We start from the raw sequence: 16,865 nt of genomic DNA, 5'->3' as shown, positions 1-16,865 counted from the left end.
GGTGTAGCTGCCAGCATGAGGGCAGCTCACAGGTGGCACCAGCATGGCAGACAGACAGACAGCAATGGCGGGCAGTGGGAGAAGGAGGCGTGAGATGGGCAGTGGGTGTGTCTCTGCTCCGACTGGAGTGTTTTAAGCAGAAGGGTGGGCAGGTGTTGGGAGCATGTGACCCAAGGCACAGGGTCCTGTAGGGACTAAGGGTGGGAAGCTGCTTGCTCACACAGGCTGATGGCAGAAACACTCAACTCACTGGTGGCCTGAGGGCAGAGGTCAGGGTCAAGGGCTCAAATGGTGCAGCTCAGGTACCAAGGGCTCTTGGCATATGTTTGGGGATTTGAGTAGGTGCTATCTGGGGTGCCAAGGCCCCTTCCTTCTCTGACTTTGCACGAGGTGAATGCAGAGGTGGCCTTGAGAGCAGACCGGGTGGGTTAGGGACTGGGCAGTTCAGCAGAACAAGTAGGTGTGAATCCTGGAGCTTCCTGGAGGCCCTTGACAGCATGTGGCCCTGAGGCATACCCCTCCCCAAGCAAGGAGCCATGGCGAAGAAGGTAGAGAAGCCAGTCCGTGATGGCCAGGGGCCCTGTGACCAGCCCACATCCCTACTCTGCCCCTTCCTATCTTAGACTCCAGGGGCAGCCACTTCCTCCATGTGAGCCTCAATTTCCCCAGTTTGCAAGCCAGGACTTGCTACTCTCTCAGGGATTAGATGAGGGGATGTTTGCCTCCTTCTCCGTGCCCTATCGGGAGGAGAGCACTTCTCACACAATAACTACTCCTCTCTTTGAGCGATGGGGACCCCCAATAAACCAGTTCTCCCAAACCTGCCCTGAGAACTGATGGGGCTTCAGGGCCAGGACAGCAAACGGGGGGGGGGGGGGGGGTGGGGCGCACGATGAGGACCCTCAGGGGGAAGCGCAAGTCCTACCTGGCCAGAGCTGCGACCAGCCCTCCCTGGGCGTGCCTGGGACGCTGCACTTGACCAGGTCCGGCAGGAAAACTGAGACCTGGGTGCGCGCCCCCGTCCCTCTCCGTGCGTAGCCCCTACCTGGCTCGGAGAGGCCCGCAGAGCCAGCCGCCCCTGCGGCTGCGGGGCGGTTACTGCGCCCGGCCTGTCGGCCTGTCGTTATTACTGCTCATAGACGGAGCCACAGCGCAGAGTCCTCCTGCCCGCCCCAGGCTGCGTCCTGGCCTGCGGTGACCCGCGGGGAGCCCGCCGCCCTCACCCCCACCGGCCGTTCCACTGCGGCAGGCGAGGGGGGCGCGCGCCGAGATGGTACCGGCCGCGATGGTTGCGCCCGACGCCGCCCCCGCGCCCCTCCTGCAGCCGCGCCGCGCGCTCCCTCCGGCAGGATGGCGCGGGCCAAGCTGCCGCGCTCGCCATCCGAGAGCAAGGCGGGTCCGGGGGGCGCTCCGGCCAGCTCGGCGCCGGAGGAGCCGCACGGGCTGAGCCCGCTGCTGCCTGCGCGCGGCGGGGGCTCGGTGGGCAGCGACGTGGGCCAGAGGTAGGGGCGCGGGGGGCGCGGGCCTGGGAGCGGCGCCGTCGCGGGCGGGGGCATGCAGCGAGGGCGCCCAGAGCTTGGCATCTCCGCGCCGCTTTGCATCAGCACAGCTCAGCTGCTGCACCTGCCGCTGGTTGGGCAGAGGACAGGGGTCATCCGGAACCCCCTCCCACTACGTCTCCTGCTAGCCTGAGGGAGCGGGTGGAACCCCCTAAACCAAGCCTCTTAGTGGGCCTGCGGATAAGAGGAGGAAGAGGAAGTAGAGACTGGCAGTGTGCGGAGACAGGTGGGCCAGTGACCCCCGCCCCATCCCACCAGAGACCCCTCCCCTGATGGATCTGGGCCACTGGGGGACAGCAGATGTCGGGGGTCCCCCGCCAAAGAAGAGTCGTGTGAGGCCCAGAGAGGTTGAGTAACTCACCCAGGCAGCACAGCAGATTGGGGCGAGTGCGTGGGCTGGGCAGGCAGACGCAGGCTCCTGTGTCCCGCAGAGCCTGGCTGCGGGCTGCCTCGGGCAGAGCTGACTGCGGGCTCTGCTGGGCTGCTGGCTGCCTCGGACAGAGCCTGGTGTGGATGGTGGTCAGGGTGCGGGGCCTGAGCTGCAGCAGAGCCGGACTCTGGATATCACTACCCTTCCCTGTTCACCTGGCCCTTGGGCTCCTGAGAGTGGGGAACGAGCAGCACCCCCACTTCATGGATGGGAACACTAAGACCTGGATTTCAGCAGTAAATACAGCAGCGTCAGCAACTACCATGCCCTGGTGCCAGGAACAACTCTGGTTTTTGGGTGGTGAAAGGGAATTGTGCCTGGGCTGTGGGCTTCTGTGTGTGTGTGTGTGTGTGTGTGTGTGTGTGTGTGTGTGTGTTTGGGCCTCTCTGAGCAAGGTGGAGAGGTGGGACAACAAAGTGGCCTGGGAGGAGAGAGGAGACCAGGAACTTTGAAGGCCAAGGCATGTGCGTGTGAGCACAAGTGTCTGTGGTGTGAATGTGATTATGCAGTGTGTGTGTGTGTGCACGCGCATGTGTGTGTGATAGTGTACTGTGCAAGTGAGCATAAGTGTGAGCATAGGTGTGCATGGAGTGTGAGTGTGCAGTGCAAGTGTGTGTCAGTGGCAGGGAGTGAGTGTGCACCCCTCCAGGCTGGAGCGTGGCAGTCTGGGGGAGCCTGACCTGACAGATGGCAGCACAGAGGGGGCCAGGGCCCAGTGGCCTGCCCCTCCCACCTGGTCACAGGCTCCTGCCCCTGGGAGGAGGGGCTCTTGGGAAGGCGAAGCACACTTCCCGGCATTGTTCCCATTTGCCAGAGGACACTGCTGAGGCACAGAGGTTAAGTGCCTCTTAGCTGCGCACAGCTAATGCAGGGCTGGCTGGTGGGGAGGCCCCGGCTAGGCCAACTCCTCTCTCTCCATCCTCTCCCTGGATGCTGTAGGATGCAGATCCCAAGCCTCCAGTGAAGGCAATGGGATTGGCTCCCTGCTCTGTCCTCTTCCTGCAGGTCTTGCCTAGACCTGCACAGAGCCCACAATGCAGCATGGGAGCCAGGGCACCTGGCTGCCGCCTCCAGGAAGCCCTCCCATCCCCGCCCCTGTGGCCTTTGCTGGGACTCAGTCCCCAGCAGTTCCTCACTTCAGAGTCAAGGAAAGGGCGTAGAATCTGGCAACCCTACCCCATCTACTCTCTGGAACTCCATACCCGCTACCCAGCTGGATCTGGAGGGACGCATCAGGAAGCCAGGGCAGGTCCTGAGCAGAGCTGAGCCTGGGGCAGGAACTGTGGTGCCCCCAGGGCAAGGGGTACAGGCCTCTAAAGATGCCCACCCCCAGCCAGAGTCCAGCCTCCTCAACCCACCCACAGCCAGTCTTCCCATCCCTGGGAAGAGGCCTTCACTGCCCCCCAAGCTCCTGCAACGCAGAAGGGGAAGGGGCTGTTTCCCAGCCCCCAGAGTGGGACTCCCACTCAACAGCCCTGATTCGCTGCGGCCTCATCTGTCTATCGCCAGTGTTGGCCCCCACCGGGGTGCTGGGAGTGGGGGGAGAATTCTGTTCTAGGAAGTTAGGAGGGGTCAGCATCCCTGCAGTTAGTGGTTGGAAACGGGTCCCAGAGGTGTGGGGTCTGGGGACGGGCAGTGGGGACCATTGTTGGAGAGGGGCAGTTGCCTGGTGGCCCAGGACCCGGTCTACTCTGTAGAGGAGGGGCCTGGAGTGTGGGGGCAGCTATGGTGGGGCAGGGTTGGCGCCTGGGCAGTGGAGTCTGGCAGGCCCCAAAGTGCTTCGGAGGACACCGGCCTGCCCCCGCCCTGCCTCCCCTCCACACCCCTCACCTGTGTGTGCCTGCCCCGACTTCTCTGTCCTGAAGAGACCCCTACTTATGCCCCGCACCCCTCTGCCCCTCTGGAGGCGCGCAAGTGTGTGTGTGTGTGTGCGCGCGCGCGCGCGCACACACACACACACACTCTCCTGGGGCCAACGTGGGATTCACGTGGTGCATTATGTGTTGCTTACTGACAGGTCAGCGGTTTGAATCTCCCAGTCACTCCTAGGAGAAGGTTGGGCAGTCCCTTCCCATAAAGCGTGCAGCCTCGTTACGGGTTGGGGGGTCGTGGTGAATCAGAAAGGATCCAAGGCAGTGAAGTGGTGGTTCGGTCTGCATTACACCCGCCCCCCCCCCGCCCCCGCGGTCATCTGCCAGGTGGGAACCCTGACCTCCGCTGCACGCCCCGCCCACGTGCGCGGAGGCCACGCCTCCCTTCACCCCCCTCATGCACCTCATCTTGGCGCACCCACCCCCTCCCCACAGTGCGCTGTGCCCCCGCAGCTGTCTCTCTGCAGCTCCAGCCCCACCCCCAGCATGAGGCAGCACTGACAGCCCCCTTTCCTGGGGTTCACTTCCTCCCTGCTCAACCCTGTGGGGTAAGGGGGCCCCTCACCGCGCACACGCGGTGGGCTGCATGCGACACGATTTCTGTGACAGACTAGGCAGATCCAGGTGCACCCATGGTCCCTGGAGGCCCACAGTGTACCCCTCTTCTGCTAGCGTGTGCCCCCCAAGCCATGAGTGACCTACTGTGTGTGGACTTCTGACGAGGGTGGAGGCAATTGGAACCCAGAATTCTTAAACTGACAAGGAGGTGAAACCCATCCCCCATGAAGCCTCCTCTCCAGAGCTGGAGACCCCCAGACACCCCCACCAACCAGAACAACAGAGGCAAATGTGCCGTCCCTGCCTTGGGGATGAAGCCACATCTCCAGCTTTTGAGGGCCCTGCCCAGCCCTGCCCAGGAAGGCCACCAGTTCATGTCTCCCTGGAGCACCTGGTGCCACAGAAAGGACAGAGAGGCCAGCTCTGTGCTGTGGGAGCAGGGCGCACCTGGGGTGCCCAGGACGGAGGGGAGCCCTGGGCAGCCACGAGTTTGACCTGACCAGGTCTCTGGGACCCCTTGAGTCTGGACACTCCAGATGGGCCAGCTTGCCCTCGGCCATGCTGAGGGGCCTTCTCTAGTGGGTACAGTATTTAGGCAACCAGAGTTGATGCCCCTCACCCTGAGAATGCTGACCACCAGCACGGCCCTTCGACTCTGGCTGGCCTGTGCTCTACATTCTGTCCTACATCCTCAGGCCACCAGGAAGGTGGATGTGGGGCTCCTGACCATATTAGGTAGAGTTTGTGACTCACAGCGACCCATTGAACCAATGGCCTGAGCCTTGTCCTGTGCTGTGCCATTCTCACCAGCCGTGACATGCTGAAGCCCACTGTCGCCGTTCCTGTTAGCCCACCCTACTGGGGGTCTTCCTTTTTCTCTGACCCTCTACTCTCCCCCGGTCTGATGTCTCTCTTTGAAGACCGGCCCCTCCTGACAAGTCCAGTCACCAGCCTTGCCTCTGAGGAGCCTGTGCTTGCATTTCCTCCGAGCCAGGCCTGTTCACTCATCTGACAGTCTCTGCCCATGACAGGTGCTGAACCTGTATTGTTGGGGCAGGAGGTTGGCAGGAGGACAAGCTGTCCCCTTCTCTATGTGGAGGACACCAGGCTGTGTCCAGGGCCGGAGATAGCCAGTACTGTGGTTTAGGAGGATCTGGGCCCCAAGGGTTGGGGAGCCTGCGGGGTTGGCCCTCCAGGACTGACCGTGGTCCTGCCAGGTACCCCCTACTCCTGATAGAGTGGTTGGCTCAGAGCTCAAGGCATCAGAGAGGAAACTGGTGCCAGGGGCAGGCAGGAGGGCTCGACCCAGCAGTATTCATTCCCCTCACCAAGGCCAGGCCTGATTAGTGTGTGTGACCAGCATCCCTGCCTCGTCCACCAAGTTGGGTGCTGGGCCAAGGGTCTACACAGGAGGTGGGCTTGTGCCTGTGACCCAGACTCATCTGTAGGCAGCCCCTCTTTCCTGCTGTGTGGCCTCTGTGAGCATCTGTTTCTTCTGGTAAAAGGTAGCTCGGAGGTTAAAGGGGAGGAGCTTGTCCTTGACCATCATGTCATAACACATATCCTCCCTCCCTCAGGGCACCTCCGCCTGGCCCAGCGCCCCAGCCTCGGCTCACCTAGCTGGGGTGAGGGGTGGGGTCCCATGTCCCACCTTGTATACAAGGTTGGGGCAGGGAGTGGAGGGATGGGTGGGCCTGAGGGCCACCTGCTGGGCCGAGGTCATCTGTCCAGGTCATGAGCCAGCAGGCCTGGCCTGAGCCGTGGTGTGAAGGGGGCAGTGCTCCCTTGCACGGTGGGGACCCTGAGGCCAAGCTGGACGACGATTCCTGACAATGACCCGTGTTCACTTGCCTGCCTGAGGATGGGGGTCCTTCACCATCACCCCTAGGTGAGGGCTAGATGTGCAGGTGGGTGCATGGGCTGCACCTCAAGTGACTGCTGCTTTTCAGACGTGGTACCCCAACCCAAGGCTGCTGCCTAGTCCTACGTCTGGGGCCTCTGCATGTCTATGCCAGCCTGGGTGGGGGACTCTGGTCTCCCAGCACTGCCCATAGCTCGCTGCCCCTCTGTCTGGGGTTTCTGCTTTGATGTGTCCACTCTGTCCCCAGGCTCCCTGTCGAAGATTTCAGTCTGGACTCCTCTCTGTCCCAGTAAGTGCTCCCAGGACTGCCACTGGGTCTACCATCATGGTTCATTCATCAGAGAATGCTGGCCAGCAGTGGGCAGGGTCTGCCCAGAGTGACCCCTGTGGGCAGCAGGTCCCACCCTCTTCCGCCTACACTACACCCTCATCCATCCTTTCGTTCAATTACACCTTCCAGCGTCCCATTAGAGATGCTGCCAGGAAAACGGATACTTCGTAATCTGCTCTCCGCTGTGGGGATGCAGGAGGCCCTGGGGCTGGGCAGCCACAGCTCATTAAACATTAACACCGGAGGTGATGGGGCATCGATCACCGGGCTCCGTGATCCGGCCCGCGTCCTCCCCCTGGGTCCTGCCTGGCTGCAGGGCTGCCCCTGAGGGGTGACTCACTGTCTGAGTTGGCAGCTGGGCCTGTGCGGAAGTGTCCAGGAGTCACCGTGTGGCTGTGGTCACCTTCTGGACTGGCAGGCCCTGCATCTGTGTGTGCATGGCGGGGTGTCCTCATCCCAGGGCTCTGCTGTGGGGAGCCGCTGTGGCGTGCTGGCGGGAGGGGAAGGTGGGGGCCAGCATGTCACCCCAGCACGTCATCCCCCCAGGTCTGCGGGACCATGTGGTTGGAGCTGGCGGGGGGCAGGGAGAGGCCGGGCGGGTAGTAGCTGCCATCAGCTGGGCAGGGCCCATCTCAGAGCTGGCTGGAGAGGGATGGGGGGAGGGCACGGGGTGGGGGGTGGATGGAGGGGAAAGCAGAGGGGTCTGTGTCGGATGGTGCTGATGACATACACAAGTAGGGTCGTAACTCAGGACCCACGGGGTTCGGGGTCTGACCGAGAATGGAGTCAGGGCCCGGAGTTCTACATGGGGCCAGTGCCCATCCTCTCCTGGCCCAGCCACCCCTCCTCCACCCTGAGTCTCTATCCCAGGGGCCACTGCAAGGTGTGGCTGTGCCTGGCCAGAGCAGGTCAGCTCTCGGCCGGGCTGTCACAGTGAGTCACAGGCACTGGGCTGTGTTGGATGATCTTTGGGGCCTGACGACGTCACACGGTCTGGATGGGCGTGCAGCTGTGCTGGGCAGGCGTGTCAACTGAGACAGTGATGAGGGACAGGCAAGGTGGGGCGGGAAGGTGTGAACGCCCACTGAGTCCTGTGCCCATCCCCTGATACCACTTCCTCCAGGCAGCCTTCCAGATTCCCCCTGGTAGGGTGACTTCCTCAGGAGCTCTGTGCCTCCATCGTGCCACCTAGCCCCTAGGTGGCCTTTCCAAGCCCCTGGCCATCTCTGAGGGAACCTAGCTGGGGAACCAACCTGTGCCCAAGGCCCGAGCCATGTGTGTCTGAGTCCCGGGCACTAGTTTCTTAGCTGGTAGTGCCCCCACTGCAGCAGAGCCCTTGGGGACAGCCTGCAGGACCCCTGAGACCGCTGGTTAGGGGCAGGTGCAGCCTGGGTGAGGAGAGGCCATTGGTGGGTGTCACAGTGCAAACCAGGACCACTTGGAGTCATGGAGCCTGCCAACCACCCCAGAACTTGAGCTCATCTGGGTGGGGTGCTCTCTCCATGTCCGCCTCAGGGGCATCCCTGGCGTCCACCAGCTGGAGCCCCCTCTCCTTAACGTGGGCATCCTGTACCTGCCCGCATCAGGAGGTGGGTTGCTGGGTGGCAGTGGGCTACCCCTGGGCCCTGACTACTCCTCGGCCCAGCGGCCCCTCCATGGTTGTCAGGATGGGCCCCCATCTCCGCTGAGAACCCCCACAAGTCCTGCTTAGTGACTACCTCAGGGGCCACGGGGGCCCAGAGCAGGGCTGAGGTCACCAGCATGGTCAGTGTTGGGGACTGACCAGGGGTCACCAGAGAGCAGAGGAAGGTGCATCTGGAGAGGGCAGAGCCGTGGCCTCAGGGGCCACCAGATGATGGCTAAGCAGTGAGGTGGGCTTGGGCCCGAGGTGGCCACAGCTCCACAGTGATGTGGGCATGTGCCTCTGGACACTGCAGGGTGGGGATGAGGGAGTCCAGCTTTACAGAGGAGGTTCCGGGCTAGGGCGGGACGCACAGCTAACCCAACCCTCACTTGGTTCAAATGGCCTGAAATGCACTGACCTGATGGGGGTGTGGGGGTAGGGCCTCGGGTCTCTCCAGCCCTGGCCAGCAGGCTGTGTCTGGGGCAGGCAGGCACTGACTGTGAGCTGGGTCAGAGGTGCTGGAGGGGGTAGTACACTGCACACACGCTCACTCCTCCCTTGCTTCCCAGGGTCCAGGTGGAGTTCTACGTCAATGAGAACACCTTCAAAGAACGCCTGAAGCTCTTCTTCATCAAGAACCAGAGATCCAGTGAGCAGGGCCGGGGTGGGGGGTGGGGGGCACTCAGGTGGCAGGGAAGCTGGGGACCAGGGGATACTTGGGGGCAGGGGAGCTGGGGGGCAGGGGGCACTTGGGGGCAGGGAAGCTGTCAGGTTGGGGAGGACGAGGAGGCAGGCAGGAGCTGTCAGGGGAATGGGGCCGAGTGGGCAGAGCAGAGAGGGATGTTGTATCAGAGGGGTGGGAAAGGGCAGAGATGAAGGTGCTGTCAGGTGAGGGAATTGCCGTGGTCACGGTGGCGTGGACAGGGAGAGGTCGGAGGGCTGGACTGAGCGGGGAGGAAACCATGTGTGTGGGTGTAGGGGGTGTAGAACATCCCCACCTGGGGCCCAGTGGGGTGGAAGACCAGAAGCTGGGCTGTCGCTGTCCCTGCTGGGCTCCGGACTGAGACCCCCACAGCTGTCCCCACTCTCCTTGCCCTGTCTTTCACCTCAGACCTGAGCACCCACCTTCCCAGCTCTGAGGGTCAGCTGCTGGACATGGCCCCGGGCATGCAGGATGCCCTGCCCTGCTTGCACGGAGCACGTGACCACAGGGCACCCACTGCTCCCTTGAACCCCAAAGGCTTATCTGTAGATGCCCCTCACACCAGGCCTGCACCCCCAGACCAGACCCTGGACCTCACACCACAGACCCCACACCAGGCCCCACACCACACACTGCCCCTCACCTGCTGCCGTGGGGAGCTTGAGAAGGAGTTGGTTGGAAGAGGGCCCAGTCCCCCACTTGGTGGCCATGCTCCTCTGCCCCTCCCTGAGCAGCCACCCCATACCCGTCCCTGGATGCCCCCTGAGCCCAGCTGACCGCTCCCCCCGCAGGCCTGCGGATCCGGCTCTTCAACTTCTCTCTGAAGCTGCTCACCTGCCTCCTGTACATCGTCCGCGTCCTGCTGGACAACCCCAAGCAGGGCATCGGATGGTGGGTGACAAGCAGGGCCTGGGAGGGGGTGGGAGGGAGGCGGGCTCTGACCAGCACCCCTGGGCCCCAGAGCACCCCCAGGGCCTTGGCCTGTGCTTCCTCCCCAAACATGACCCCCGCCCCATGTCCGTCCCTGGATCTCTCGGCTTGGGGACACTGTCCTCACACACTGGCTGACCAGGCAGGATTCCCTTGTGAGTGGCCTGGCAGCTGCATGTGTATTGTTTGTGGGCTGGGAACTCTCTCCCTGGGACGGGGTTCAGTGTGGGAAGATGAAGGGGCTCAGCCCCAGCCCACGCCGGAAAGCCTCCCCACAGGCCGGGCCTGAACGCACCCCCTGGAGCCTCCTGACCCTGTGGTGGTCCCTTTCTTGGATTAACCCTCCTTTTCTATGGAAGACACCCTTCCAATTCCCAGAACCCTTCTGTGGGGCCCACTGTCTGCAGACCTCCAGGGTGGGGTTCCCAGTGGACCCCACCCCATTCCACCCCAGTTCCGGAGCACTACCCAGCCATGTGCTCTGGCCACTGCCCCGGGTGACAACATGCTTGTCCTTCTGCGTCCTTGTGAGGAGTTCATCCTTTCCTGAAGCTGGAGGAGCTCCTGTCTGCCCAGTGATGTGGTCATGGCCTGTCCCTTTTCATGTCCCAGGCAGTCCTGACGGACGCCAACCTGGGGACCAGCATCCCAAAGATTCAGAATTTAGGTCCTTAACCCACCAGCTTCCTCATGTCCTGGGCGTCCCACGTGGAGCTCCTGTAGCTCAGATACTGGACTCTGGAATGATCCTTGCTTTTCTTAGCTTCACCTTGCATCTCCTGGAGCCCCATCTGGAGGACTTTCTAGGACCTCTGGTGGCAGAGTGGGTGACATGCTCGCCTGCAAACCAAAGAGTCAGTAGTTCAAACCCACTGGCCCTTCCGCAGGAGTAGGAGGAAGCCATGGCTTCCATGACTGTTCAGCCTTGGGGGCCCCAGGGAGCGGTCCTGCAGGGCCACCAGGAGTGAGAACGGCCCCACAGCAGTGGGAATGGCCCTTCAGGGTTAGGGACTGCTCAGCTATCATTTCCAGCTCTCGTCTAGGTTTTTCATCTCTGCTGTCATGGTTTCTAGCCCTTGCCCACCCCCCTCTGGCCCCCTCTCTGATTGCAGTGATTTCCCCGAGAGCCCCGCTCGTCTCCCAGCCTGCCCAGCCCTCTGCGCACTGGCAAACCACTCTGCTGACATTTGGACGTGATGCAGATGAACACAGCATCTGTGTATAACCCTCAAACGGGTGGTTGTTTCAGCGCGTCCCCCCAGTGAACAGCACAGAAGGGATCCTACCTCACATCCACATCCGTACACATCACAGTGGGAGGCGGTGGTGTGAGCTGACCTTGTGAGCAGCCCTTCCTCCACCGTCCTCAGCACCTGCTGCTCAAGGCCAGTGGAGGTCACTGTGCCAGCCCCTGTCGTGAGAAGTTCTCTCTCCTTCACCGACTTTGCCCAGGACGATGGCTTTCTCCACTGCGTGGTTCCCCTGAGAATTTGGCAGAGTGAGTGAGAGCAAGTTTTACCATCTTTGCCTCTAAGAAGTATTCTGGTTGCACTCCCTTCAGGATCGACTTGTTTGTTCTTTGTCACTCCCTGATATTTCAGTACTCTTCTCCAACACACAAAGACGTCAGCTCTTATGTCTTCCTTATTTGTTGTCCAATTGTCAGTGCCCAGGAAGTGATTGAAAATACTAGGGTTTGGATCATGCACCCCTTAGTCTTTAAACTGACATCCTTGCTCTTTAGAACCTTGGAGAGGTCCTTCACAGCATTTCTCCCCAGTGCAACACATATTTTGGTTTCTTTTTTTTTATCATTTTAACAGGTTTTTTAATTATTCATTTTAATGAAAGTTACAGAGACTTTGGATTCCCATCCATTCATTGTTGCACTTTATATTTTGAGTTCTTGACTGCTGCCACCCTGGGTGTTGATTGTGGTAGAAACTTCAGTCATTTCTCCATCTGGCATACTGTTGGCTCAATGGTGGAGATTTTTGTTTTCTTGAGGTTGTGATGTAATCTGTATTGATGGTTTGATCTTCTGCAGAAAGTGCTTCAAATCTTTGTTTTCAGTGGGCAAGGTTGTGTCATCTGCATAACGCAGGTTGTTGGTGAGTCTTCCAATCCTGATGCCACAGTGCTCAGCATAGACTGAATAGGTATAAAGGATACGTCCCTGACACTCGCCTTCCTTGAGTCTGAACCACGCGTGTACCCTTGCTGTGTTCAGACAGACATCTGCTCCTTGGCCTCTGTGTGGTTGCATGTCGACATCACCTATACGCTGGGGCCCTGCCGGTACAGTGGGCTGACGGTTGGGATGCTAAGGGTAAAGTTGCTGGTCTGAACCCACCAGCCACTCTGCAGGAGAAAGATGAGGCCGTTGGCTTGTGCCGAGGTTCAGAGGCTTGGAACATGGAGCAATTCTGCACATTCTCCATGGGTTGAAATGGACTCAGCATCCGCGGATCAAGATGGTGAACCGTTCTCTTCCTGCCCTGTCCCAGTCACTGTCCCGCTCACTGTCCCGCTCACTGTCCCATTGTATGGAAAGGGTTGAGCTTCTAGTGTTTGACCAAAAGGGTGGTGCTGTGAACAACCCTTTCCCGTCATCCCCGCTCGCCCGGCCCTGGGAGGCGTCGCTCTGTGCTGGCCATGGATTTGCTGTCCTCACTATTCCGTCCGAGCGGGATCACACTACGTGGGTCCTTTTCTGTCTGGTTTATCCTGCTTAGCGTCACGCCCCCACCCGCATCCTCACAGTGGCACGATCAGAAGGTCATCTCTTCTTATACCCAGTATCATTTTCATGTACAGACATTTCCTTTATCTGTTCACCCCGGAATGCGCACTTCAAGGTGGTTTCCACCTTTGGGCTATTATGAATGAAGCTTCAATGACACTGATGTGTAAGGGTCTGTCCCTGGTTCTTGTGTTTAGGATTTGGGGGACAACCATGGGAATAGAATTTCTGGACCATAACTCTGTTGAAGTTTCTGAACAGCTGCAAAATGTCTCCCATAGAGGACATCCCATTTTACACCCCAGCAGCCACGCCTGAGTGGGCCAGGCTTGCCACCTTCTCGCCAACGCCGTATCTCCTCTTTTGTGTTTCGTAAATTATATCCATCCTTGTGCTGTAAAGTAGAAGCTCATGATGGGTTATTTTCTCCTCTTCCTCACTGCAGTGCTAAGAGCAGCATAATGAGAGACAAAGAAGAGATTGAGATTGTTCACAATTACCGCTTACTCGGATCCACGATCACCACTCTTGGCACCAGCAGTCAGGAAACCAAAAGACTAATTGCATTAGGAAAATCTACTGTCAGGGACCTCTCCAGAGTAAAGAGCAATGATGTCAGTCTAGATACTAAGGTGTACCTGATCCAGACCATGGTCTTTTCAATTGCTTGCTGTGCATCAGCGAGCTGGACAAAGACTAAGGATGACAGAAGAATCCCTGCCTTTGAGCTGTGGTGCTGGAGAAGAGTATTGAACATACCATGGACTGTCAGGAGAGCAAACAATTCTGTCCTGGAGAGGGTGCAACCAGGTTACTCCCTGGAGGCAAGGATTTTGAAGCTCCATAACTTACTTTGGGCATTTTCTCAGGAGGGACCAGTCCTTGGAGAAGGACATCATGCTTGGAAGGGTGGAGGGACAGTGCAGGAGAGGGAGACCCTGGATAAGATGCATTGACTCAATACCTGATAACGGGGTGGTGTGTCGGAGACAGTGCGACTGGCTTAGGACAGGGCAGGGTTCAGAGCTGTGTGCATACGGTCACTATGAGTTGCAGGCAACTGGACAGCACATAACAACAAACAACAGTGACGAATGGGGAAGCTGTGGTGGCTTACTTACTAGTAAGGAATTGTGCTGCCAACTCAAAGGTACGAGGTTTGAATCCCCCAACAGCTCCATGGAAGGTAGATGGACAGTCTTCCATGTGTTGGACAGCCTCTGAAAACGCACTGGAGGTCCAGCTGTGGGTCAGTTCTGACTTAGCGCACACAGACAAGATACAAGTGGCCGGGCGGCACATGAAAGGATACTCACCCCCCCTCACTCAGTCGCTCTGTGTATGTTGCCCGTTTATAAAATTGGGGTTTTGGTTCTTTGTTGTTGAGTTTTAAAGTCCTTCTTACATTATTCACTGCAGCTTGTCTATTTCCCCTGTGTTGCTCATGATGTTGGTGTCGTATCTAAGAATCCAGTAAATGAGGCTCCTAGAACGTTCCCCTCTGCTTTCTTGTAAGGTTTTGATGGTGGAGTTCTGGTTGGTAGGCCCACCGTGGAGAGGTGGGAGGCAGGGTACATTCTTTTGCACGTGGACTCAGCTGCCCCAGCACCATCTGTTGGAAAGACTATTCTTTCCTCGCTGAATGCGCAGCAGCACCGTGGTCAAGTACCAGCTGATGACAAATGTATGGGTTTTCGGATTTTCAATTCTGTACCATCAGCCCCTGAGTCAGGGCCGGCTCCGTGACTTTATCCCTTCTCACAGTGCTTGGTTGTTACCCATGTTAATTGTCCTTCATTTCTTTCTTTCTTTTTTTTTCACAGTTTTATAACTTTTTTTTATAATCAGCTATTAGTTTTCATCCACAATGACAGTCTGTAGATTTTTTAAATCAGCTTGCTTGGGGAATCTTTATCATAATGTTTTCTGGACAACTGTACACGGATGCAGGATGGGACATTCCTTATTCCTTTGGCCCAAACGGCTTTGTTAAGCCTGGTGTCAATGTGAACATCTGGTGTTCCCATCTCCTTCATGGCAACTTTCCAGATCTCCTTGTGTGCCCAAGTGGCACACATCTTAAAGCCCACTCCTTGAATGCACTTTGACTCTCTGGTCACCACTTTGTTGATGGTAGAACGGCCTTTCTTCTGGATAAGATGCATTGACTCAATACCTGATAACGGTGGTGACCTTTCTTTGCGGGGCCATAGCACCGGGACCAGGCTGGAAAGCATATCCTTCATGAAGGGGCATGTTCCTAATTTAATTTATTCTTAGGTCTTTTCTTCCTCACTGTATTATGGTAACTTTAATCCTGTCTTCATGCTTTTCATTGTTTACAACACTCTTGATTGAGTAGATGCATTAGGGGAAGGACCAGTGTGTAAATGGATGTTGGCTGAGAGGATGGAATGGTGAGAATGAATGGGGCAATGGGTAGATGCTTGATAGGTGGATGAGAAGGTGGATGAATATATAGATAAAGGAGACCAGGATTAAAAGGATGATGAATGGACAGACAAATTAATAGGTGGAAGTGAGGATGGGTAGAGGGTCTGGATGGATGGGTGGTGGATGGATGATGGATGATGGATTGAGGGATGAATAGATGGATGTGCGGATGATTAGAGGGGATGGATGGATGGATGGATGATGCATGGATGGATGATGGATAGCTGGATGGATGATGGATAGATGGATGGATGGATGGTGGGTAGATGGATGGATGATTTAATAGATGGACGTGAGAATAGATTAATTAATACTTGGATGTGAGAATAGGTAGAGAGTCTAGGTGGGTGGGTGGGTGGAGGGAGGGATGAATGAATAGATGAATGTGAGGATGGGTCTAGATGGATGGATGGATGGATGGATGGATGGATGGATGGATGGATAAATGAGAACATGAGTAGATGGATAGGGAAAAGTCCTGGATGAATGGATAGATGGGGGAAGGATGAGAGGGTGACCAGCTGTGCCAATTCCCCATTAGGTTGTGGTGACAGTCCCAGTGTGGCTGTGACCCTCCCTTCCCAGCCCAGGTGATGGGGAGGCACGTTCTTAGGGCGGCTTAGGCAGGAGCGTCTTCAAGTCAGCTCTCGGTGCTCCCTCCTAGCTTCGCGGGCTTTGGTTGGAGGCGTCCTCTGACCTCACAGGAGGTCCTGCTTCTCTGTATCTGTCTCTGAGGGGCTCAGTTCTTCCCCTGGGCACCCTCACCTGAGCAGTGCTCCCGAGCTCCTGCCTGACCTTTAACCTCCCACCGTTGAACCTGGGGTCCTCCAGTTGGTGTGGAGAGCCCTGCACCTCCTCACTTTGGGACCCTCTTGTGGGGCCCCTGCATTGAGTTGTTCAGTGTCCCCCAGATGTGGTGACTGCCTGTCTGTTCACCTGTCCACTCTCCCCACTTAGGGCCCCCTGTGAGTTGTAGGGTTGGTCACAGACAGGTGAGTGCGCCCTGGTCACCCTCTAGAGCCCCGACGTCCCTGGGCAGGGTCCCTCCCTGAGAGGAGGGAAGAGACGACAGCTGTCCTGTCTGCGTCTCCACAGCTGGGGTTGCCCCAAGGAGAACTACACCTTCAACGGCTCGTCCTCCGAGTTTAACTGGTGAGTCCCGGGGCTGGGGGCAGGAGGGGTGCTGTCTGGTTCCTCTGCCTCTGTAGCCCTCAAGTGAGGGGCTATGCTATCAACCGTGGCAGGACGGGGCTGTGTATGGCCACCCCGCTGGGCTGTCCCCGCAGCCATGTTGATGGCTCAGGGAGCTCGTTGAAGCAGGATGGTGCCCGGCGGCTCCCGCTGGTCCACTCAGCACCCCAGACTTGCCACGGGGAGGTGGGGGGCACATGAGGTCAGGCGCTGCTTTTCTAGATCTTTCTTTCTCTTCTATTCCAGATAATTTTTCATTCTCTCTCTTCTGCATTTTAAAAATCATATAGTTCACAAAGCACTTGCCCTTTCAACTGTCTTCACTTGTACAATTCCCCAGCAACCCAACCACCAGGGCCATGTCAGTTCCAGCTCCTAGTCCCTGATGTGGGCAGCTCTGGCCCCTCCCCTGAGGTGGGCAGCATGGCCCCTCCCCCTGATGTGGGCAGCTCCGGCCCCTCCCCTGAGGTGGGCAGCTCTGGCCTCTCCTCTGAGGTGGGCAGCTCTGGCCCCTCCCCTGAGGTGGGCAGCTCCGGCCTCTCCTCTGAGGTGGGCAGCACAGCCCCTCCCCTGAGGTGGGCAGCACAGCCCCTCCCCTGAGGTGGGCAGC

The 16,865-nt window shown here is 58.3% G+C and overlaps 1 protein-coding gene across 2 annotated transcripts in view; it reads left to right on the top strand.

Moving 5' to 3' along the window:
* The window catches only part of KCNT1 (potassium channel, subfamily T, member 1), an 84,691-nt gene that overhangs the window by 36,997 nt on the left and 30,829 nt on the right, over window positions 1–16,865 (top strand). For both annotated transcript variants that reach the window (XM_006900581.1, XM_006900580.1), the window contains 3 exons: window positions 8,804–8,883; window positions 9,729–9,828; window positions 16,160–16,216. In XM_006900581.1, coding sequence (XP_006900643.1) covers window positions 8,804–8,883; window positions 9,729–9,828; window positions 16,160–16,216 — 237 coding nt within the window. The remainder of the gene's footprint in view (window positions 1–8,803; window positions 8,884–9,728; window positions 9,829–16,159; window positions 16,217–16,865) is intronic.

Source organism: Elephantulus edwardii, unplaced genomic scaffold (genome assembly GCF_000299155.1).
Source record: "Elephantulus edwardii isolate Elephantulus edwardi_28Jun2011 unplaced genomic scaffold, EleEdw1.0 scaffold00289, whole genome shotgun sequence".
Taxonomy (NCBI): domain Eukaryota; kingdom Metazoa; phylum Chordata; class Mammalia; order Macroscelidea; family Macroscelididae; genus Elephantulus; species Elephantulus edwardii.
Note: the sequence above shows the minus strand (reverse complement) of the source record. Positions and strands in the feature narration are given on the sequence as shown.